At 37.1% G+C, this 26,121-nt stretch overlaps 2 protein-coding genes across 2 annotated transcripts in view; one reads left to right on the forward strand and one right to left on the reverse strand.

Moving 5' to 3' along the window:
- The window catches only part of CALCR (calcitonin receptor), a 138,692-nt gene that overhangs the window by 17,128 nt on the left and 95,443 nt on the right, over positions 1–26,121 (reverse strand). The window contains exons 5-8 of the mRNA XM_057549492.1: positions 25,776–25,888; positions 20,531–20,622; positions 12,785–12,911; positions 1,961–2,114 (exon numbers count right to left, since the gene is read on the reverse strand). Of these exons, the coding sequence (XP_057405475.1) occupies positions 1,961–2,114; positions 12,785–12,911; positions 20,531–20,622; positions 25,776–25,888 (486 nt within the window). The remainder of the gene's footprint in view (positions 1–1,960; positions 2,115–12,784; positions 12,912–20,530; positions 20,623–25,775; positions 25,889–26,121) is intronic.
- LOC114235711 (ragulator complex protein LAMTOR3-like) lies at positions 20–605 on the forward strand. Its single transcript, XM_057549493.1, has one exon. The coding sequence runs from the start codon at positions 20–22 to the stop codon at positions 392–394; it is 375 nt and encodes a 124-aa protein (XP_057405476.1). The 3' UTR covers positions 395–605.

Below are 26,121 nucleotides of genomic sequence, written 5' to 3' on the forward strand. Positions count from 1 at the left end.
CCAGAGAAAGGGGTTCATGATGGCGGATGACCTACAACGATTCCTGTATAAAAAACTACCACGTGTTGAGGGGGTCCATGCTATTGTTGTATCGGATAGAGATGGAGTGCCTTTCATTAAAGGGGCCAATGATAATGCTCCAGAGCATGCTTTGAGACCTGGTTTCTTGTCTACTTTTGCCCTTGCAACAGACCAAGGGAGCAAACTTGGATTTTCAAAAAATAAAAGTATCACCTGTTACTATAACACCTACCAGGTGGTTCAATTCAATCGTTTACCTTTGGTGGTGAGTTTCATAGCCAGCAACAATGCTAATACAGGACTAATCGTCAGCCTGGAAAAGGAACTTGCTCCATTATTTGAAGAACTGAGACAAATTGTGGAAGTTTCTTAATCTGGCAGTGGTTTCTATGTATACCTTATCTTCATTATATCAGACACAGTGTCAATCCAGCAATCTTTGGACCACAGCAACACTTGTATCCATGTACTCAAGAAAGGGCCCCTTTTTCCACCTTACGCTAGAGAAAGAGCCTATAGATAGAATTTATGGACAGATTGATTGTTATCTTTTCTTGTATAGGGCCTTTTCTTATTTGTGAGATCTGGGGATTCCACAGAAATGGTTCAATCTATCACAGCTCCTATGAAGTTAGTCCAGTCACCAAATATGCATGAGATTCTATTCGGTGGCTCAGAATCAAAATGATACTTTGATCCACTTGAGCCATGAAGTGCTCTCTACTGTACAATATGCCAGGCCTGCAGAATGAAGCAGACTCTTTTTATTGTGAATGGTGAGAACATATTTTTCTTCATATTATTTTCTTTGCATTGAGTGTGAGGAACATAAAATGGCTTAGTAAAAGTAATAAAATCAGTACAATCACTAACTTTCCTTTGTATATATTATTTTGCAGTATAGGTGAGTATTACTAACTGATTTGATTCTTCTCAGAGGGTGCTCCTGTTTACTGGAAATGAAAATGATAGCTAATCGGTTTTTCTTCTACTCTGCTTTCTATAACTAATCAGTGTTTTTTAATGTTTGTGTATTCTTTATAAAATTTAGATGTGATTCATTATTGAATTGTTTCCAATATTGGTATGTATGTAAACATGGTAGTATAGCCCTTTTTTCCATACTTGAGTATAAATAAAATAGTATTTTTAAAAGTACAGTTTGAGCACTACATAGGCTTTTTTCCCCCAGACTGTTTTTTAAACGTTTAAAGACTACAATTAACTTAATTCACTCTTTCAACCACATGAATAAGCGACTGTTTCTCGTCTGGTTTGGAGACTACTTCACCTAACATCAACTGTCAATTGGAAAATAAACCTCATCTATGAGCCTTAAAAAAGAAGAAGAAGAAGTAGCCACACCTCAAACAGTCCCACCATAAGCTTTTCAAAGCCATTGCCATGCACTGTGATGTCAGGTAGGTTCTACTTGGAGGCCCATGTGGTTATGTCTATTGCTTAGCTAGACTCCACGTCCTGAACCTTCACTAGAGGAGTCCTGCCGATGGATTGACAGGAAGGAACACTCTTGAGGAAGGGAAGTGGGTCCAGGGTAGGGGAGTACAGAATTCAAAATGTGAAATTCTCCTTTGCTCTACAAACAGGTGATAAATAAAACTGAAGGGGGTCTAATCAGATCTCTCCATCAGCACATGTTTTCAGTGCATCTGTTAGCTGGGTTTGTTTCCTGAAGACGTGCTCATAATCATACCCCTCCTTCGCTGCACTCACCCTCCTGCGTACCAGAGTCCACGTGAACTTGCTAAAAAGCTTCTACCAAGTTCTCAGGAGACTGAACTCCTGCCAGCACCTGTGTCCCATCTCTCCTCAAAGGACCTCAGCCCCTGCCTGTTCTCTGACCTCAGACTAGAAGAAGACTGTGAATATACAGACAGAGGTAAAGGTGGCTCAAGACTCAGCTGCAGAAAATACATACCCCAGCCCAGGACATAATACCACCACATGCGTTGTCCCTCAGCGAACACAGACACCACGATGAGTGTGTGAAGGTAGACCCCTTCACAGAGCATCCAGAAATAGTTGCACGACATCATGTACTGGTGAAAAAAGTGCAAAATCTTGCAGATCGGCTGTTGGAAAGAAATGGAGATACTCAGTGGAAGACATCTGTAACAATTTGGCCGAGAACAGAGGGTGAACGTGAGAATGAGCTAAAGTATCTGCATTCAGCCTGAAAGGCAGTTTCCCCAAGCATCTATCAACGTGTCACCCTCTAGATTCGGAAATCAGAGTAATAGTTCATAGGTTATTAGTATTACATGTAAACAAACAGCCAACTAGGGCAATGGAAGCCTAGTCTCCCAAATGTTCTTTTCTCATTACATCCTGGTTACTTATATAGACTAGACAGGTTTATTTTTCCTGTAGTGTGTCTGAGACCCATAATTTTTGATAGCATCCAAGGATTCGTCACATAACTTTTAGGGCCCCTTTTCTATGGCCAATGAGGAGAATAACACAGAAATTGTTAATGCTGTCCTGAAGTTCACTGATCTGTTAGTGATGTTTACTTAGCAGTAAAAGAGGAGAGAACCAGGTGGTAAATTTCTCATATATGAGCCAGGAGCTATGCTGAGCCCAACTGATGTGATTTTGCTTTCATAAGGGAGCCTTAGTTTCTATATGGGGGTCCATGTGTTTGGGACACAGAGATAAGGATGGCAACCTCGCTTGGTACTCAGTACTGATGTGGGATCCACATTTCTGGAGCAATCAAGATTAACTACATATTGTTGTCTGTACAGAAATAATTATTGCTTAAACTACATAACAGAACACCCTAAATAGTTTCCTAGTCACCTCTAGAGTAGGGCTTGTCATCTTGGCACTATCGATGTTTTGGACTGGATACTTTTTGTTGTGGGGCTGTCCTGTGTGTTGATGGGTGTTTAGCAATATTCCTGACCTCTATCCCCTACCCAGTTATAACAATCAAAAATGTTTCCAGACGTTACCAGATGTCCCCTGGAGAGGAAAATGTTCCTGGTTGAGGAACACTACCCTAAGGTATTTAGCTGTGCTTGACTCCCTCTAACAACAACAAAAATAGCAACAATTTAGCATGCAAGACTTTACATATTAGGGATGATCATTTGCATTATTATTTTATCAAATGCTCTGCTTTACATTTTGAATCTGACTGGATTTCAGGCCTTCTTTTTTACAAAGCAAATTAGCCATAAAGTGACTTTCAGTATTGCAGTAACCTTTTCAGGACCACTCATTTCTATTCAATGCATAGCAACAGTAATTCATTTACTGGGAATCTGATGCACTGAGTCCTTTCAGAACTCATTGAACGTAAGAAGCAGCCAGCTGCGTCCATGAGAAGGCAGAGAGTGTATTTTCAGAGATAGAATCAACCTCTGATTCTGACCAAAGTGGAACAGTAGTGCAGATAATTCAAAACATCAGGTAATCTAAAAGTAATTTATATTGGTTTACAAAGGCACTGACTTTTTTTTTTATCTGATTACCTTCCTAATTGGGATTATTTAATATTATTATTAGTTTGCATTTGCTAAGCAAATACTTGCTATGTGCACATGACAAACAAGGAAGTAAAATAAGAAATTCAGCTGATACTCTGGATTCACTTTAAAGACTACTCTTACTTGAAAACCCTATTCCTTCTAGATCAGGAGGTCCAGAGCAGAAGCTTTGGTGGCTGCCATTTGTAGAGGAAGGGATAAGAAGAGGGCAAAGATGATGGCCCAGGGAAAAGCCGGGGCTCTGTGTCATCCAAAGCCGCTTTGACTTCACATTTTATATGCAGCCAATCCTCATTATTCACTGTAGTTATGTTCTATATGGCTAGATACAGTAGCATACTAAGGAAAAAATTGTGAGATGTTTTGTTTTTGTTTGGCTTTAAAAAAATTTGGCAAGGGAGAATTCAAAGTAACAACCAACTATTTCTTAAAGGACATTCTGCTAGAGTTTGGTTAAACACATGTTATTACTTAAGATCCTTTGATTTGTCAAAATGGTGGCTAAATTTCACGAAGAAACTATGCTTATTTTTTTGTGTGTTCAATCCTGGACTAGGTCCTACAATGGCGAAGACAAAGTTCAGTGCTTGCAATTGAGAAAGTCATCTTCTGGAGGGGAGATGAATACAGAAATACATAAATGCAGCCATGCACAATGACTTCTAAAAAAGGTGATTTCTGTAATCAACATTAATACCATTAAAAATTCTTTTCTCGGGTACGTAGCAAAGCCTGGCACCTAGATCATAGCAAATAAATGAATCAAGCTAATGGGGTTTGTGTTATTAACATTACATAATCCATTCAATTTGTGAGAAAATTAACAAGGAATGAATTAGTAGATTCTGCCACAGTTGAACAAATTATTAAGCGTTGTCAAGCATTCTGCCCTTCCTCCAATTTTTGCATTATTTGGGGGCTGCTATACAGACGAATTTATAGTAAAAGAGGTGGCTAACTATAAATTTCTCGAATTTGCATGAACAATATTGTAGCAAAATGTAGAGTATGCTAGGAGGGTTACTGGGGGTTACCAAAAGCATGTTTGAAAACTTATGGCAAACAGTTAAAACCACATCCTCCAATATACAAATATATTAATAACTAACTAAAAATATTGAAAAATTAGTTTGAAATGGTCTAAAGAGTACTAACTCCATAATACTTTGTACCGAATCAAAGGTGCCAAGTTTATTTCTTCTAAATCTTGTTTTAAAGCAGAAATAAACTTTGGTGTAGGTTCTGGTGATCTCCAGCACTGTGTCTATAGGTTGTTCTGCCTCTGTTTCAGTGGTGTGTGTATATCATTCCGTCTCGTGTGGGCATATACTTTTGGGGAATGGAGGTTGCAACTCCATTATCTTCCCTGAACTGCTTAGAACTGGAGTGGGAAATACTGTGGAGAGAAACTACTTTTGTCTGTCTATAAAAGTGAATGGATCAAATGAGACTGATACTTGATTAGGTCAGTAATTTCCCCAGCTCTCTTCTCTTCAAGTGTGAGAGTGATTTTGATACACAGAGAACTAGAAAAGACATACGGCTTACCTTTTTCCTCTCCATTCCTTCATACATCTTACAAGCTTGAAGTGCCCTTTCATCTACTCCTTGAAATTAAACTCTAAAGGGTGTGGGCATGGCTTATTGAAAGGAGTTCTTGAAAGGAGTGACGTAATAATGAATCCCTCCAAAAATATCCAGTTCAAATATAAATAATGAAAAAGTTTATAGTAGTGCTTTTTCAAATTTTAGCATGCATCAGAATCACTGGGAGAGCTTGTTAAAACACAGATTTTGGGTCCCATTAGTAGAGATTCTGATTCAGAAGATCTAGCATGGGGTGGTAGATTCTGCATTTCTAAGTTAAGTACCGAGTGCTGCTGACGCTATTGGACGATGGGGCACACTTTGAATGGATTTAGGGTACAGAGGGAGTTTACCCAGTACCTGACTCCTGTTTTGGTTACTTGCTGGCCTTCCAGTACTAACTCTAACCATCAAAGAGCACAAGCTTCTTGTTCCAGTAGACTCACAATGCAATGAGAAACGTCCTGACTTTGATTCACATGTATACTAAAACTTCATGAGGAGGAATTACAGAACTTTTTGTCAAGATGCCAGTGCAGTTGATAAACCAAAGGGCAAAAGGCTCTCATTTCAACTTGAAAACGGTCAACTTGTACAGTCTTTAAAGCTAGCTGAATGAAGGAGAAAAATCCCCCAGTCAGAAAGTCAGCATTAACTTTGTAGGAAACTACTGCAGTCCTTCTCTAGAGAAATTTAAAGATATAACATTTTCAATTAAATGTGAGTCTGTCATGCAATCCTGGGCTGATTTCTGATAAAGCCTCAGAGAAAATAAGCTTGAATCTGTGCAACTGTAGTCACGATTGGGTGTGTTTAGAAAAAAAAAAAACAAAAAAACACTGGAGAAAAAAGTCCCATTTGAGATAAATACACTGGAAAATGATCCAGAAATTGGCAAAGGAAATACTCCGGAAGTGTTCAGGAAACAAAGCCAGAGAAAACAGAAAACATGATGGGGAAAAAAAAAAAAGCCTGTTAGAAATGTGGCAGGGGAATAAAAATTAACAGCTTGCTATACTCACGGGTCTTTGCCTACATGCTGTAATGAGGATATTATCACTCTTCACTGGGGATTTTCAAGCCATGACTGAATGAGTTTTATATGCTCAGGCTCAGGCCACAGCGCTTTTTGGTTATTTGTGATTTAAAAACCTCTGAGTATGTGCATTCTGCTTTCACACTTAGTCCTTTTAGATTTAAGCAGTATTTTACACATGCTCTGAGTTTCCACACCTCCCATGGTGTGTTAACACAGAAATGAAACTGAGTACCACAGTTAGAAAATGATGAGTGCTTAAGTCCATGACAATGGTAACAACTCTAGTATAAATAATAATAGCTAACATTTGAGAGTTCAGACTCTTAAATGGATTTATGGATCTTAGGTGTATTGGTTCATTTAATCCTCACAAGCAACTCTTTGAGAAAGGTACTATTATTATTGATATCTCTATCAAGAAAGTGAAGCACGGTGAGGTTAAGTAACTTGCTCAAGATTAATCTGTAAGTAGAAGAGCTGGGATCTGAGATCCTGTAGTTCAGCGAGAACAATGCTGTAGTATTTGGAGTAATCCACCTGAACACAGCTAATATCAAATTGATTATTGCTCCACAGCTTTCTAGCAATTAACCAACATACCCCAAGGGAGTGTACAAAACTTCTAGTAACTCAACTGAAAGTTTTTTGAGAATGAAAACAAATCTATAAGAAGTGCTGCATGACATTCATAACAGCCTTCTCAAAGCAAGGGAAACAAGCTGCAAATGTTGAGATGAAGACTCACTACATAAACCATACCACAAGATACCATTTGTAGGTGACTAATTTCTCGTGCAGAGGTATCACCCAGATTGGTCAGGTGAGAGAAACTGGAGATTGGGCTGATGTTTATAGCCATTTTAGGAATAAATTCTTCAAATCCATATGGAAATGTGGTTGATTATAAATAATAAATTTTAAAAGGAATAAAGAAATCTTCTATACTTTTCTGTACCATATGATCTTGGTTAAAAGACCATTTGTTGGCTTTGAAATGTAAGTAAAGTGAAATAGCATAAATGACCAGGGTAAGATACCTCAATTCATTACCGTGTCTTGGCATTATTCTCTCTGCACTGTCCCCCAAATCCATCATAATTTTTCATTCTCAATCTAATGTCTTTCATAGGCTACCAAAATGGATAATTCCAATACAGTTTTATCTGCCATTTGATCTCTCATCTCAAAAACTCTGCTATCGCTGTCACCTCCCTCACATTTACATGCTCTCCCTCCCCCCAGCCTCCTCTGGGCTAGGTGGGAGGAGTCCAGTTTCCACCAGTGGTTTCATCAGTTTCTAGTTTCTCACTTCTGAGCATCCATTCCAAGCTGATCTTCCTGTGACCAGGAGATGACGTTCTGACCTAGCCTATTGGCTCAACTGTCCTGAACAAGGGAGACTTAGAAGAAATTCACTTTGTTTTTCAGAACTTGGGACTCATTTGACTTTACTTATATAAGAGGCTATAGAAAATGTGACCCAATTGTTTTGGCTTTTGAGGTATAAAATGCTCAGGTTCCCAGTAAAAACTAATCTCCCTGTATTGTCCCTTTCAGACTCAGATAAAAAGTTCAGAGAGACATTTCTGTCTAGAAAATGACTAGTATGCTGCCAGCTTCCTTTAGATGCAGCAAGAACAATGCTTTTAATTCTGCCTCCTAACTCTCTACATGAAGATCATTGAAGAAGCAGACAGAACAAGAAAATGAAATTTTAGATATTATGGAAATGAAATGTTCAAATGACACAAATGACAATGGGCAATTTTCACATCACTCAATAAACTGAGGATTTATTCAGCCCTTATTTATTCGATGAGTTATTTTGAGTTTAACTTTTTTAAAAAAAAAAAGTTGTGTGAAGGAATAAGATTCTCACCCTTGGTTTTACAGGAGAGAATCTGCCCAACCAAAAAACTTCCAAAGGAAGAGACTGACTACTTCGATGGGAAAGGGACCATAAACCCACTGGGATTCCCTGCTGAGGAGTGAGAACAGTTTTCATTTGCCCCCAACAAAATAAACCCTTACAGAAGTAGTGTGAAAGCACTGGGATAATGCAGCCTCCTTTTACAAGAAATAACTTTCTTTTTAATATATCCCCTTGGGCACTGGGAAGGAAAATATTTTTGCCTCTTAACTACTGATTCAGTGACCTGAGAATTGGGTCAAAATGAAAAAAAAAAACAACCCACAATTCTGTCTTTAGTTTGCTTAAGAAAGAGTCTTTAAAAATTATATATTCTTTTTTATATAGAAAATTATGTATTCTTTTTTATAGAAAAGAGACATATGCTTGAATCACAGACAAATGAAGTGCTGATGGGTGTGCTTTTCTTTAGTTTATGACTTTGGTTATGTTTTTCATGTTAATTGCAATTTCAATAAATATTTGTAGACTGAAAATGTCTAATAACTTCCCTTTTTCAAAAATTTCTTCTGCTAATTTTTTTTGTCTGTCTCTTCTTTCTTGGGTTTTTCTTTATTATCTCCACTTTTCTTGGCTAGGGAGGACCTTAATCTAGTGTTTTCTGAAATGTCAGTTTTTCAAGAAAAATGCAGTATTTCATATAATTTATTTAGAGTAATTTAAAATATCTGATTTTGCACATGACTTAGGAATACGTTGATGACATGACTCTCAATATTTGGATGTTATTTTCTCTGTCTTTTTAAAGGTGGGGAATTTTATTGCTGGGAGAGATGGGGCTTTTCTAGTTAAACCTGGTTAAACCTTTCCTAGTTCTTGTTTATCCCCTGCGTATTCACATATATTACAACAGGAAAAATTCCTTTATTCTTAATGCCTGCATTTGTAGTTCCAACTGCAATTTACTTTAATAGTCTTTGGGATAGGAAAAGATCCTCAAGAAATTAGACTTCTATGATAGCATTTATGACAGAGTATGCATTTTCAAGATAAGGTACAATACAAAATTTAAGACCTATGTCTCTCTTGGAAATAGTAAATAAGCAGTTTCAATGATGAATAACATACAAGATATATCTACTTGAGAGTTCTTTCCTACCCTTTCTTGAACTAATTTTGCCTGCCTGGAGAGAGCAGTCCTGTGTTGTATGTGGAGGATTAGATAAGAGACGTACCAAAATCTCACTGGAAAACAAAGACTGTGTTCAAATAGAGAAAGTACTAACAACAAATGTCCTAGTTTTTTTCCTTTGGGCCAGTTGTATGCTTCACAATTTACAAACGTCAATTAATTTTTGTCGTTGTGGTCTTTGTTTTTTAGCCTATGCTATTTATATGTATTTGGTGAAAGGCACATGTTTCCAGATTTTGTCCTATGGAAGAAAACAGACATTTGGAAATGTGGAAGAGGGCGAAGGGTGCTCACACACTATGACATGCCCCGTTTTCCACTGTAAGTGGGCTGTGATTGGTGGCTTATTCTCATTTGAATCTCAGAGGAAAGGAGACTTCTCATTCAGGCACACAGAGCAAAATCAGACTTTTTTGCTCCTTTGTTTTCCACTAAAAAAGAGACATACACACACTTTGAAATAGGTAGATAAATGACTGAGTCTCACATATATAGTTGCAAGACGTAGGCAGCTGTTTCCATGGGAGGCTGGGCATATTCCTAGGGATTGTGAAGAGAATGTCATAAATAGATATTTCCGCCAAATGATATGAATTTAGTTCAGCCTGAAGACTAAAAATTTGAGTTTGGGGTGCTCAATAAACACTTGATTGATTGGATGAAGTTCTACCTTTCAAGAGTTTTATAGTTTTTTCCTAGGAAGTTTGCTCTTGCATAGCTAAAACAAAAACAACCCAAGTCTGTTAGGTTAAAAATATATTGATTAGAAAAAAAAAAAAAAAAAAAAAATATATATATATATATATTGATTAGGAGAGCCCGGTGTTAGTCATGCCATAAAGATAAACTTCTTTTCAGTTTTTCAAACTTACGTCACTTTGAGAATGCCTAATGTGAGAGAGCCACCCTCCCTCCTCCATATCCAGAAGAAAGCTTCCTATTAATTTCTCTGACTCCCCTGTGCTCACGTTCTCCCAGGGAATCAGCTGCTTTGTGGCTAAGCCAGGTCCCTAGATACCTGCTTACAGGCTTTATTAAAGGTTTCTAGGCAATAGGGGAGCTGGAAGGCAGAGCCGAGCTGGCTGCTTGGTGGCTAGGAGGCAGCCTGTGTGCTGTGACTGCCAGAATACCTAGGAATGTCTGTCCCTAAAGTACGCTATGGAAGTGAAAACATCCGCCAATGAAAACTTACGAGTCTAAGAAAATGAATAGAGTAACAGATTGGTTGGGAAAGTCATGTGCAGAGACCTAGGGAGCTAGCCACAGGGCAAGGGTTAGCAGTAACCTTGTGAGCAATCGTTTGCAATATCACGCTCTTGGGAATTTTTAAAAGCTTTATGCTTCTTTGGGACTCTGGGACAACCCCTTGGAAGTAAGGGCAGTTTTTATTACTCTCATTTGATGGATAAGGTTAAATGGCTTCTCTGGTTTAATAGTGAACTCAGAAAAGTCCTGAATGTATACTATTTCAGGAGGAGAACAGGTTTAGTATGATCTCATAATGGATGAAAAGCCCCCATTACCCTAACATCCAGAGGGTGGGCTGGAGGCATGACATGTGGGTGTGAGACCCCGCACAAGAGAGGTGGGAGAGAGTCTATTCAAGAATTACAAGACCTCTGCTCCCAGGTTGGTGGGCTGATTATTCAATAACTAAAGTGCCATTTCCTGGCCTACTTTGTACAGAGAGTAACTTTCTCAGGGTTTTCATATTTAATGGGAAATAGGATGCCCCAAATTTGAGTTTTCTTTGCTGAGATATTCTTGGTTAATGGCTTCTACACCTGTTTTAATTTAAGTGGGAGTCAGCTTCCCTAATGAAATGGAGTGTGCTTGTCTAATTATGGAGAACCATTACTTTGAAATGGCTGAGCCAATATCTTTAAGAACAATCTTCCTAAGGAAAGAAATCAAGATAATCAAGAGCACCATGTGGTACAGAGGAGAGAGGATGGGCTTCTGCGTGGGATGGGTCTGGGTTTGAATCTATCTATCTAACTATCCATGGTGTGTAGGACAACTATCTACGTCTAACTATCCACGGTGTATAGGACACGTGCCTTCACTGAGCCTCTGTTTACTCAGTTAATAATGGGGAGATGGCAGGACAGGAATAAAGATGCAGACGCAGAGAATGGACTTGAGGACACGGGGAGGGGGAAGGGGAAGCTGGGATGAAGTGAGAGAGCGGCATGGACATATATACACTACCAAATGTAAAATAGATAGCTAGTGGGAAGCAGCTGCATAGCACAGGGAGATCAGCTGGGTGCTTTGTGACCACCTAGAGGGGTGGGATAGGGAGGGTGGGAGGGAGACGCAAGAGGGAGAGGATATGGGGATAAATGTATATGTATAGCTGATTCACTTTGTTATAAAGCAGAAACGAACACATCATTGTAAAGCAATTATACTCCAATAAAGATGTTAAAAAATATAATGGGGAGAATATCCACCCTTCGCTGGGGTCTTGTGAGGATTAAGTGAAATGAGATTACTTTTATTAAAATCGGTTGACATGAAAGAAGAAAACTCATCAAGGTAAACCCATTCTGCACCTAAGACAGGACTCTGTCTCAATAACAGATGCCATGGTTTTAAAAGATGGATCACAATGCCTTTCTGGATGTATTCACACTGCAAAAATTATTAGCACTGTGGATCCATTAGAGGCCAAATTAAGCTGCTTTCCCATGCCATGCCACTGTCACGCAGGATGCACGCTCTGGGCAGATTTCACGCATTTTTGTCATTGGGTTGGCAGAGCTGTCAAATGCCAGTTTTGAAAGATGAGGCTATCTACAGATGCTTGCATAACACAGTTAAGCAGAGAAACAAAAATGAAAATATCCCTTGGCCATTCATTGTGTGCTGGATAACTTCTGTTTGTGCTTTCAAATGCACTCTCTACCCAGCTCCTGGGCCTGGAGAAATTGCTCTGCACATCTCCTTCCGGGCTTCCTCGCCCTCTGGTTTCTGGTTGAGCTCAGTTAACGGGGGCCATTAGCAGAGACTGGGAGATGACAGTGCGTGAACTAGGGACATTTCAATCTTTTTTCTAAGTCATGCAAACATAGAACGTGATAAAATTTATATGAATCACTAGAGTAAACGCATAGCTACTTGCAGCTGAAGTGACTGGCCCAAGCCCAGCTCGGCACCAGAATGCTGAGGGATTAATACCTATGCACACCTGTAACCCATTAGTGACACACTGGGGCCACTGCAAAGCACTGCTTTAGTACACCTAGTATATGTGCTCAGTGAACTTCCCATAGATGTTAATAAATTATTGATTAGTCATGAAAACTCATTATTTATGGTATGATTCTTATTGGGCTATAACTTTATTATTCCCAGCCCTTTACTACAGCATAATACCGTTACTTCCAGTAATTACACAGAAACGATGTGCCTTGTTAAATGCAAAACTCCACTGTGAAAGTAAATATTATGATGTATGTAAACAGCTGCTTAAGTAAGACAATGACACCACGTTCACTACTTATACTTACTATATCCTTAAAAATAAAATTAAAAACAAATCATGTAGTGCTTACCGGATCCCTTTTCACGAGCTCTCCGTTGGGCACAACTTCAACCAGGTGGATGATGATAATGATAGAATTCAGAACGTAAGTCAGAAACATGTTCTTGTGCAGAGTCACCCTTTGGCACTTAAGGCTCCTGGAAGGAAAAAGTAACAGAAAGCATTAACCAGTGCCAAAATGTTGACGTACCTGGAAAAGAACCCCACTTTGTAAATATTTTTTAATATTTTCTTTAGCAACAGAGGAAAGAACATATAGAAGTAAGTGAAGCTGGTTTCATCTTTAAGACTCATTACTACCTTTCTGCCTGATTTTTACAGACAGTTTTCCGGTAGCTCAGAGTTTTCAGTCCTCAGGGTGACTTCCTACAGTAACTAAAAGAGTGAGTGATAAAAATCACTTCTAATTATAACAAATGTCATAAAATTAAGAGAAGGACTTTTACAAGAGAAACCATTAGGGTTTGGAGTTGTGCTTCAGATGAAACATCGACTCTCCATTGATGTAACCCGGCAGAAATTGAGTGGCAAATGGGATAACAGAGCCTGAAGTCAGAAACAAGGCTGCCTGACAGCCTGATTGAATCCATGTCCTTGGCCCATCACATACACAGATTTTATTAAGTCTCCTGTCATCCTTTTCTTTCACCATTTCTTTTAATACCTTCTTATTTCTTGTATTCCAATTGGAAATCAACCCTATGGCTCCTTCTTTCCATGTCCTCCTGATGGTGGAGCTCAGACACAGGCAGAGAATTCTAACTAGTCTCAAATCTGATCTCGTGCTGAGGCACAGTGTGTTTTGGACCTGGGACCTATCCAAGTGCACTGCTCGTTGGAAGAGCCACGTCCCACCTCTGGCGTACTAAACAGTCTGCTGCATTTTTCATTCCTTTCTCCTCCACTTCATAAATCTGTACTTGTGTACTTGTGTGAATGTTCATCTAAATAAACATTAGTTTGAATATCCTATTTCACTTTTTGATGCAAATGTAGACAGCCTGCAGGACGGCTATAACAAAATTGGAGTGATTATCCTAGATGAATTAAAATCTCGTGTTTACCATATTTGATCCAGTCAAAAAATGTTTAGCATAATGTAAGAAATTTAACGTTAACATTCAGTTAATGATGCCAATGAGTGATCATAGTAACTACTCCTAAAAAATCTTCATGGAATAAAGCTAGAATCCCAGGCATTTTGACAAGAAAATTCTGGGGAAAAATGAATCATGAAAATGCTTTCCTATATTTTCAAATCAAAGGAAAAATGAGTTGTCAATTATCTGTAGTAAAAAGTACCTTTAAGCAATAAGGGCAACTGTCAGAGCATATTTTGATTATTGTAGCTACCTTTTTCAACTCTTCAGGAAGCACAAGTATTAGTAAATAGTTGATACAGAATACTTTAAAATCCTCAACTTGTTGAGCAGGGGTAGAATGCAGGAGGCAGCCAATGGTAAAGATGGGGTTTAGAGGAGAACTTTCTCTCTCTCCCTCTCTCTCTCTTTCTCGCACACACACTACCATGTGCTACTTTATGTAGCAGCAGAAAATTTTGTTAAATAAACTGAACCTAGTTGGTTTTTTAACAGTACTATAAAAAGTAGGATGCAAATTTAAGGCTTTAAAAAGAAAAAATTATTTATGTGAACCATCATGCCCATTTATACTGCATAAACTCTTCCCATAAAGTAACTGTTAAACCTCTGACATGCCATTTTTCATATAGTCGTAATAGCATTTTATAATTCTTCTCACTGGGAGGCAAATATCTGTGTTCTCATTATTGGATTCAGCCTGGCTTAAACCAACGACAGTTGACATTATGCATAACTAAGGAGTATGGATGAATGCATCATTCAGCATTGTTCTTCTCATGCCTGACTTTCTTTGGATTGGGTAGAGTTCAATAATCTGTCAATGGACATTAGCTTACAGAACTGGTTAATGTTCAGTCTCCTGTGTAAACCAGAACTGCCCTAAATAAAATATACTTCCTCCACCTCCAGCTTACTCTTGGGTCCTTGTATCCTTGTTTTATTTTTCTTCTTAACACTTACTGCCTCCTGACATATCGTATATTTGTTTACTGCCTGTTATTTTTTCCTTTTCTCTTACTAGAATGGAAATGCTAAAGGAATTTGTTTTGTGTACCTAGGACAGCTTCTGACACACAGTAGGGCTTAATACTCTTTTTTTGCATTAAAAATCTTTATATAATAGCAATTTTCTTTGAGCCGTGACCACTAAACAGTTTTTCCAGTACAGAGAATTACATTAAATGCTAGATGATCTCATATTTCATACTTTGTATCATACTGAACATTTGCCAGATTCTTAACTAATATTGGACATTATCCTGTTGTTCAACATTACGTAAAACCTATATACAGTACTGTGTTATGTACACAATGAGAAAGTGATGGTTTAAAGCTGGATAAACTGTTAGGTTCCAAAGGAAGAATATGACTAATATATGAGTCTGTTTCTTGAAGATTTCAATATAATTTCTCCTTATTGAGTTTTAAAAATTTTACTACACTTACTTGATGACATTACACTCAGCTTTTTGAAGCGAGTTAAAGGTACTCTAAATTTATTAAAATTCTTTCAATAATCCAACACATATTACTGTGTATCCAACTCTGATTCAAACCTTCTTGTAGATGCTAGGGATATATGGTTGAACAAAACAGACAGCTTCTGCCTTCAGGGACCTTATATATTACATAATTATTTACTATTATAATAAAAGAGGTATAGGATGCTGAAGAGGATTAACTGAACTTAAGAAATTATGTGTTTAATTGTTCGCAATACAAATATCCTGTTGCCTGAATGAACATGAGAGAAGCGGACATTTTCCTGTCAGACCTGAAATGTCTTTAGTAGAAATGGCATGAACCAGATGTTAGCTCTACTTTATTCCTCTTGATAAAAAAAAAAAAAAAAAAAACAACACAGGTATTTAGATGGACAGGACATTGCTTACTCTGAGTGACTGGGAACTATAAGTACTATACATTCTCCAAGAGCGGGAGGATAAGACAATATAATTTACTCCTGTCTTGGCCCAATCAAGGTGTCATTCACATGTGAGGATGAGATAACGATTTACTTTCATAGGAATCTCAAGATGTCACACTTTAAAGTTAAAGCTAAATGTCATATTTATGATTTTAATTTACCTGGTGTAAATCTTTCACATTGAAAACTTTGTTTCAAGTTACTGATATCCTATGCATGTATATGTATGCTTGCAGGATACTGAAGTTGTATGAGAAGGTGCTTAATGTTTGCCTTGAGTCTTGCAGATTGTACAGATCAGTTTGATATCACAGGACAAGGCACAACTTTAAGTTTTCCTTTACGTAGGTATCATACCTTGTTCATGATGGACAAGAGAAGTGAGGGAAGGAGGGAATGTGAAATGGATTGCATTAAAACTCCTAGAAAAATTCAGAACAATGTGTTATACATCTTTCTATTTGACAAGGGACTTTATATCTTTGGATTTAGCACAAAATCTTTACCCTTACGGAACTCCCTTTCAATCATAACTCTTGCTTCTTTTCCTATTACTACTGTTCTATGAGGGAACATGTGCCAAGAGGTGATCAACAGTTATCTTTGGTGTCCTGCCATGTCAAGGGTGGGCTGGGAGAAAGGAGGCTGTTTTTGCTGCCATTGATTTAATGGTTTCTCTGGAGGAACAGGAAGGCAGCCAGAGATGTATAATAGGATACTATACAAGATCGTTATCTATCCATCCTCTATAAAGATGTGAAATAGAATAATAGGGAATACTGAGTAATAGAGGAATCAATATTCCTTTTAGAGGTCCCAGTGGAAAACTTTTTTTTTTTTTGGCCAGTGTGGTCAATGTAATGTAATGTAGAAAATGTAATGCAATGAACACGCTTCTCTTTCAGCATATATCTCTGTTAACTTTCAGGCAAGAGTAATTGATATTCACAATATGTAATCAGCAAGTAGTACTTTGGTACCAAGTAGTCAAAATGGATGTTAATGAATGTTCTATTATTGGACCTTCCTTAAGAAAAAACAGTGAGATGTTTCAGTATTTAGAATTATTATGCAGAAATGTAAATTGATAAATTGTACATGGAACTGATAAGTGAATTTATTGCAAACTTGCTTAAAATGGCAGGAAACAAACACAAATGTCCACTTATGAGACTTTCTCAAGCCAGTCTTCTCTAAAGGTATTTTTATTTTAACCCTCTTATTGACATTTACTCTTGGCATCTAGTAGTGAGGAGTCTTAAGTAATTTGATGGTTCTATTCAATTCCTCTCCATGGTATTACTCCTAACTATTTTTCCCAGTATAGGTCCTAAACCAAATATCCTAAAAAGGCTGTTTTCAACCTTTAATTGGTGGACCAGAAGTAACCTGTATGTCATCCTGAATATTATTTTAACTCTGCCACTTTGTACAGTTAAGATCTTCAGTATTGCCTTTTCTATGATTTCAATCACTGAAAAATTTTTCCTTTATCTTGAAGAGGGCCTAGAAGTTCAATTTTATTCTTTTAAAATAACGAAGACTTTATATACATTTCTACAATCATTTTCCAATAGCAACAGGGAGCATGATTCTTATTTGTTTCAGGTTACACAGTCCTGCCTTTTATCTTCTCCTGAATGCTCAGAATAAAATCACATTAAGATTAGCGGCACGGGGCTTCCCTGGTGGCGCAGTGGTTGAGAATCTGCCTGCTAATGCAGGGCACACGGGTTCGAGCCCTGGTCTGGGAAGATCCCACATGCCGCGGAGCAACTGGGCCCGTGAGCCACAGTTACTGAGCCTGCGCGTCTGGAGCCTGTGCTCCGCAACAAGAGAGGCCGCGATAGTGAGAGGCCCGCGCACCGCGATGAAGAGTGGCCCCCACTTGCCACAACTAGAGAAAGCCCTCGCACAGAAATGAAGACCTAACACAGCCATAAATAAATAAATAAAAATAATTAAAAAAAAAAAAAAGATTAGCGGCATGCCTTAATGATCTCATTCTGAGTAATACCCCAGGATTTTTAGCAAAGTATTGGCAGTTCTACAGCCTCCCATATATTCAGTAACTCCTCTGTAGGCCTTCCTGGCCTGCTGGTTTGAGAAGGACACCTGCAGGGTTATTCCTTTTTATAGACCCTAGAAGGCACATGTTAGGATTTTAGAGTGAGGTTTCAATGGGATGATTATGAATGAGGCATTAGGTCTCAGAAGCAGAGCTGAGTGTAACTTCTCATTTTGGTTTCATGAACGTCTTATGAAATTGATTGTTTGGATTTTGCAAAATAACTCAACCCTGGGCGTGCAGAATTAAGCAAGGGAGTGATGATTATTGCTTGCTCAGGTTTCACACAGATGATGCCATTTAAGTACATAAATTACAAAACCTTCCCTTGTAATGTGCAGTAAATATCACAAGGGTGATGTTGAGTGTTTGAAAAAAACCTGGGAAAATATTTCTATTTAAAAGATAAAATGCAGTCATAGATCAGTTATTTTTATTTTCACAGTCACTTTGAATATTTCTGAAATCCAAATGTAAGAAAAAATGTGACGAATTAGAAACGTACTTTAAGAAAAACAGATGGCATTGATAGTTTTAGTTTGGGCAGATTTAAGGTAAGATTAAGAACAGGTATAAAAATCAGACATGACTGCTTCTGGATTTGAATATTTAGCATCTCAGCATGTGTGCTTTTTGTATCTGAGTCACCTCTTACTGTGTGCACCCTAGAGAACCAACTGTTTCAGTGTGTGTCTTCCCACTGTTAGATTCAGATTCTACCTCAATAAGACATGTTTTTCCTCCCAAGACGTAAGTTACTGTTTGGAAGGTTCTTGAAACAGAGAGACAGTAAGGGCAAAATCTGTGCTTCCTAGATAGTATGCCCCTACTCCCAAGGATTTTACCAGATTAATTTTGTTTTGGGACTAACTGGAAGTGAGAAATATTTCACTTTGCCTATGTGCTACACTTTTAAACACCCATCTTTAGTGGCTTAATAGAGAAATTATTGAAAGAACATTCTTACTTTCTTTGCTGATTTGCCTCTCATACCTCATCACTTATTTAAGTGACTGGAGAAATAAAGAACTAAGAAATCTCCCTTGACATTATTTTATCTTTAAAGTCCTGTGTACATTTATTAATTGCAGAGTTACAAATTTGGGGCTTTCTATTTCAATTTTCTTATGGTTATATTTTAAAAATTTAAAGAATAGACTTTTAGTGACAGACTTTTTAATAAAAGTTATGTGAGAGCCATGATGATGTATTTTTGCTCTGTGGTCAAGTGTAGTTGAAAAATGAATAGACATTCAAAGATTAATCATGCTATGTGTTTACTCTGCTGTATTCTGATCATTATAATTGAAAAAATTATTCTAATAATTAATCCTTCATGTCTTGTTGCTTTATCAGTCTTTCTCCTGTTAAACCAAATATGGAAGAAGCTCATTCTCTGCTTATTTATGTTATTTGCTATTCAGTTTAAAAATTGCTATTCAGTTAGATTGCTTAATCAACATAAATTGATGATGTTGACATAATACAATATGTAATTATGATGTAAGTTATAGACAAAGATTAAAAATAGGATCAAGGAAAAAAATAATTGCAGTTGTATTAAGCGTGTGGTAAGTGTGATTCTTCCCTTGGTTTGATTTTTTCTAGTATTATCATGGCAATATTTTAACAAAAGTCAAATTAAGATTGTTATTTTATATATGAATCACTATACATTTAATTACATATCACATCTTTTAATGTGGAGAATTATTTGTAGTCTGTGCCTATGAACTTTTCTTAATCATTTGTATAATATCACTAAAAAAAGTATCAGTGGAAGGAAATAGCACTATAGCGTGCCTCCTGCCTTTGATTTAAAGAAATGACACTAAATTTAGGACGTGTTTTTAGGATCAAATATAACATATGTTACTATCTCATATACATTGTGGTCATTCCTAAAACTATAGAATATTTTAAATTCTCCATTATTGTAAAACCAGTATCTATATCAACTTAATCATTTTGCAATAGGTAATGCAATCATTTTTATGGACACAGCCTCAGAATAGAAACCCTCATTGCAATTTTGTTTCTTACAGTTCTTAGAAGACACTTTCAGTTAACAATGGTAGGTGTGCAAGGGCAAAAAACTGACACTTGACAGCAGGCCATCTTCTTCTAGAGGTTCTCCTTGACTCTGGCTGAGTTAGTCAAGGCCAAAAGAAACTTCCTTTTCTGGCTGAACACGATCATGGCCTTACCAGCCCCACTTCTCTTCTGGCCCAATCCACTTACATACAGTACAGCTCATAATTAAGCAGGGTGTGTTTGAACTTGTGGCCATGGCCTCCATATTTTAGAGTGAGGGTAAAAGAAGGAGGATTATTTCCTCAACACTTCATGGAAGCTTAGCCATGGTAAGTGGAACTTAACCATGTTAATGCGGTGTATTTACGGGCTCACAGGATTATTTCATTTTGGGAAGGAGGCATATCGCCTTTGAAAATTATATGTATCCATCCTATTTTCCTCAAAGATAGGGTTAAACAGCATATTTTAATTAATTTCATTTTTCTTGCTACTTCATGACTCCCAGTGTTAGATGTCTTGTAATCAGCAGACTTCCCCCTGCCCAACACTCTTGCAGAGTATACCATTTATTTTAGTACCTAAGAGAAAAAAATAAAAGGCAGATGCTATAGGTGTACTTACCTAACAAGCACAAAAATCGCCAGGGAAATCACCAGGGTGAACATCGACATAGAATGACCCACAATAGCCAAGTAGTACAGAATGTATGCATTCTGCAACAACAACAACAAAACCAGTTACAAAAGCAGATAGGTGAATAAATTATTATAGAAGAGGGAAAACAGTTTATTTTTATTTTTTATTTTTTTTTCATCAGTGTACACATGTCAATCCCAATCGCCCAATTCATCACACCACCACCACCCCCCCCCCACCGCTTTCCCCCCTTGGTGTCCATACGTTTGTTCTCTACATCTGTGTCTCAATTCCTGCCCGAAAACAGTTTATTTTTAAATAGTGTAAATCAACAAATGTTTTGCTCCTTTAAAAAAATGACTAAAATGATAACAAATATTTCAGAGAATTAAATTATGTTGAATTATAAATTGGATTAATAGATTAACTTTTCTAAGAATGTCAGTTTTACTGGAATATGCATGACATGGTGGGAAGAATAGAAGATGGGATTCATCAGAGCGTTCTTTACTCAGAGTATTATCATTAAGTGTTTGTGTGACACTCATAGGTCCAGTCACTTCAATTTTCCAGACTGCAGTAGTCCTCATCTATAAAAGCATGTGGTTGGAATAGATGATTTTTAAAGCAATTATATGTTGTAAGGAACATCATTTAATACAGGGACACAGAAATATTGAATGTGAAAGGACGAGAAAAGATGGCCCAGGTAAACACTAACCATAAGAAAACTGGTGTGATATCATACAAGTCCAGATGTTAAGTCAGGATGATACAGCAATGTTAAATGTCTATGCACCTAATAATATAAACTCAAACCACACAGAGCATAAAGCAAAAACTGACAGCTCCTAGTAATCAACAGAATGAACACAGGGAGGAAAAATCTAGCTATAGAAGATTTGAACAACATGCTCAACAAACTTTACTAATTCACATATAATAAGCATTGCACACAACATCTGCAGAATACCCATTCTTTTCAAATGCACAAAGAATATTCAAATTGACACACTAGTCAGTAAAGCAAATGAATATATTTCAAATAATTAAAATCTTAAATAGCATCTTCACTGACTATAATACTCTAGAAATCATTAAAAAATATATAACTTAAAAAACACCCTCATATTGTTGAAATGCAAACAATATATTTCTAAATAAACATTGGATCAAAGAAGAACTCACAATGACATACCAAAACTTTTTGGATGTAGATGAAGCTGTACATAGAGGGAAGTTTAAAGACTAAAATGCATATATGAGAAAAGAAGATTGAAAATCAATGACCTAAATTTCCATCTAAAGAAAATTAAACTTAAAGAATGTAAAAGAAAGGAAATAGAAATGATAAAGATAACTTGAATATATATTGAGTGGATCAAAGACAAAACCTTGTTCTTAAAAAAAAAAAAATAATTTCAATACCCCTTAGCAAGACTGATCAAGAAAAAGAAGACCCAAGAGAAATGAAAATATATGTGCACACAAAAACTTGTACACAAAATGTTTATAGCACCATTCATAATAGTCAATAAGTGGAAATAACATAAATGTCCATCAACTGGTGTATGTGGTTTGTCCACAGAATGGAATACTATTCAGCCATAGAAAGGAATGAAGTACTTACACATGCTATAACATGGACGAACATTGAAAACATCAAGCTAAGTGAAAGAAGCCAGTCACAAAAAACCACATATTGTATAATCCTATTAATATGAAATGTCCAGAAAAGGCAAATCTCTTAGAGACAGAAAGTAGATTAATGGCTACCTAGAAATCCTTTTGTTACTATTTGCAGTTGATATAATACTACACGTATAAAATATAAAATTTATAAATTACTAAAATTAATAAGTGAATTTTACAAAAATTGTTGGATATAAAAATGAGAAGTTTTATTTTAATACATAAACAACAAATAATAAAATTTCAAATGTGGCATTTACAACTGCATTAAAAAATCAAATGCTTGAGAATAAATCTGCAGAAGGATGTGTGTGACCTCTACACAGAAATCTATAAAACATTGAGTGATATTAAAGACTGAGATGGATAGAGGGATATATTCTATTCAATGTTTGGAAGAAATGATATTATAAAGATCTCAAAATTTTCAAACTGATCACAAGGTTTCTTTGCATGTAAAATTTGACAGACTGCTTCTAAAATTTGCACTGAAAATACAAAGAAAAAATATAGCCCAGACAATCTTGAAGAAGAACACAGTGGAAAGACCTACTCTATGGAGCATCATGATTTGTTATAAAGCCACCTGAATCCAGCAGTGTGATACTGGTGCAAGGAGAGACAAATAGACCTGTGCAACGCAGTCCAGAAGCATGTAGTGACATGTATGGTCACTTGATATATAATAATGGTGATGCTACAGGGCAGTAGGGAAAGGATGGTCTTTTCAATAAATGTTGCTGGGTCAGTTGAATAGCGATATGGAAAAAAAATACAATGAATCCCTAACTCTAATTTTCAACAAACTAAAATGTGTGTTCCAAATTGAAAAGAAATAGCACCTCTTAGGTATAAACTTTGACCAGCAGTAGACATAGCTCAAGCATTTAAATCTAAGTTCTTATGTTATTCCACATTGTTATATTTTCCAATGTTGCCTTTTATGTTTATGATGCCAATGGGAGAGACATTTAGGGGCAGGTGGACCTATGACACTCCTCTGACAATAGTGGATCGTTTCCTTCTCTATTTACTGATAGGTAGAACTCTCTAAGCACCTAACTTGTTTTCAGAGCTGGGCACCCTGTATTCTATTTTTGTCTGGGAGAAAAAGAGACTGTAATATCCATTTGGCAGGTGAAAAAAACAGAGACTCAGAGAGGGCAATGGCTTGAAAGGAGGACAACATAATCTCTGGGCTTCTGGTGTTAAGTTCCCTCCCACAACAGGTTATTGGGTTGTGGGAGGAACTTAAGGTATTTTCAATAACTTATTGGGTCCTGGTATGAATGTGAATGCAGTGTAGATAAGCTGGATAATTTCTACGGAGTTCTTTGAATTCCTGAGAGAAACGCGCCATTTATGTACAAATCATTACCCTTGAACATTTTGATTCTTATCAATTTCCTTGTGAAGGGCCTGAGATTGAAGCACTAATTCTGCTTAAAAGGCTCACGAAACAGAGCCCTTTGTTTGGTTATGTGCATTATTGCTAGACAGAAACAGATATTGCCTTGTAGGCCTTAGAGTTTCAAAATGAACGTGTCAACTTGTCCCGAATTGTAGTTGCATCATTTCACTAGGCATTTACATATTGTTCGCCAGTTTCATTGTTGATACTGCTCTGCTAATGGTGCTTTTTATCCTTGCAGGTAATGATAGTAAATCTGGAAAAGTTGGTTTATACCTAGAACTGATGAAAACTTCAGTATAGCTTGTAGGTCCCTTCTTAGGAGGTATTTAGGAATCTTTGCAAGAAAACACTCAGCTCCTGTCTTTTTTCCCCAGGAATTCATTTTCTGGCTCTTTTTCTAACTTTACCACTAGACAAAAACAGGTGTGGCATTTTCTAACAGTTTTCCCTTTTAAATAGTTTACCATATTTAAATAGTTTTCCCTTGCCATTTAAAGTACTGTTTTTAATTTGGATATATAGGCATGCCACTATTTTATTTTTATCTCTGCATATTTTATTTGTAAGGAAATTTTATAAGATTTAATTCATTTTCTTTCAGTTGCCTCCAGAATACTTTAAAAAATATTTATGCTTCTGAAATAGAATTGTCTAAATGTGTAAGGTTAAATCAACAGCTCATAATTTATTTGCCATTTTTGTATCATTCTTAAGACTGAGAAGTGTTTGGTTTTTTTAAAATAAATTCTAGGTTGATTTCTTCTTTTTTTTTTTTTTTTGCCTGTATATAGATGGAAGATTTGTGCATAGAATTTCAATCATTATGTTAGGTGCCTAGAGGGGAGTATTTATTCTTAAAATACTTTATTTCCTTCTCAGATGTGGCCAGAGTGTGTGAAGAGGTCAAATGTGGCAGCACTGAGAATTGTTTATTTGGATCTGCACTCTTTCTAACAATTCAGTTAAAAGAGTTAAATTTCTTTTCTCTAAAATAATCAGCATTCATTCAGGAAATTCCTTACTCATTGACATATCATTTCAATCAGACCTTATTAAATAAATAGCTCTAGGACGTAGGCATGTGTCTGACTCTCAGGGGTGACTTAGCAATTTGTGGAAGCGGTAACTGGCTTTGGTGCCCTCAGCCTGTGCCTGTGACGAGATGTTCTAGTCAACTGGTCTCTAAGCTATCTATTCATCTTCTTTGTTTTTAATTGTTGTTTATTTTGTTTTTAATGGAAGGAAAAATTCCTATACTAATAAAGCTTCTTTACAGGAAACAAAAGTACTGATGTGTGTGTAGCTTCCAACTTCGCAATAACTGAGCATACAGGATCTTTGAAGGAAACAATAGGTTTCTCTTGCAGCCACCAGGGCTGTGCAGAGATGCCCTGTGTGCTAAACGCTGACCAATGGTTTCTCCCAGCTCTGTGGGGAGAGGAGGCTGGTGGTAGACTTAATGATCTTTTCAGATTTCTGAAGCATCTGAAGAAGGCAGTAACTATCTGCCCCCCACTCCCCCGCCCCGCCCCACTGGCTTAAATGTTTCTAAGCAAAGATAGTAAAAATATTTAACAGCCAGTAAGACACAAGAAGTAACAAGTTAGAATGGACTTCCACTGAAAATAATCTAAACAGCCACACTCGTGTCAGTGGGCTGATGAGAAGCTCCATTCTTAGAGTTCCTTCAAGGCTTGATAGTAAAACTGTCATAGACATCTCAGGACAGGGATGGGGACACAACCCTTAGCTGGTGACTTGTGCAGAAATCTGTAGTTTTGGAACTCTTCCAGGAGAAGAGATGTTAAGGCAGTTCCTGGAAATGCTGCCTAATGTCTGGCACTGTGGGGAATCCCATCATTTGCTCCGTGGACACGTTCCCCTTGCCATAAATGGCCTGATTCCACACGCTCACAGAACTCTCACTGACTGAATGCCAACCAAGAAGTAAAACATCATTTTCTCTAGTGCCACTTCATAGAGTCCCTAGAATTGACAGGTCATTATCTGATTTCCTTCTACAAAATTGGCGTCTTGGTAGCAGGTGTTTTACAATTAGGCATAAATTTCCATGCATAGAGGATGGCATTCTCACCCAATACTGAAATTTGAAATAGAACCTACCTGCATTTTCTCAGGAGTGAAAGCGTTACACATAGTATAGTTGGACCAGGATATGTTGCTGTCAGGGTGCGTGTACCAAACCCCGTCTTCCTCACAGTACTTTGTAACTTTTTCTGTTAATGAAACAAAACTTACTATCTCAAAATTGCAAGAAGGAAAAACAATAAATGAAAGCTTAAAAGCCATTCCAAAGTGTTAATCACTTTATAGAACTTGAACGTGAATACAAGTCAATAGAGACTACCTCGAATCCTGCATTATACAGGATGCTTTAATATGCATTGCTTCAATTTAGCTTCAGCAAAGTCATGTGAAGCATTGTTATCTCCATTTTACTTTGCCAAAC

This window comes from Balaenoptera acutorostrata, chromosome 7 (genome assembly GCF_949987535.1).
Source record: "Balaenoptera acutorostrata chromosome 7, mBalAcu1.1, whole genome shotgun sequence".
NCBI classification, from domain to species: Eukaryota; Metazoa; Chordata; class Mammalia; order Artiodactyla; family Balaenopteridae; genus Balaenoptera; species Balaenoptera acutorostrata.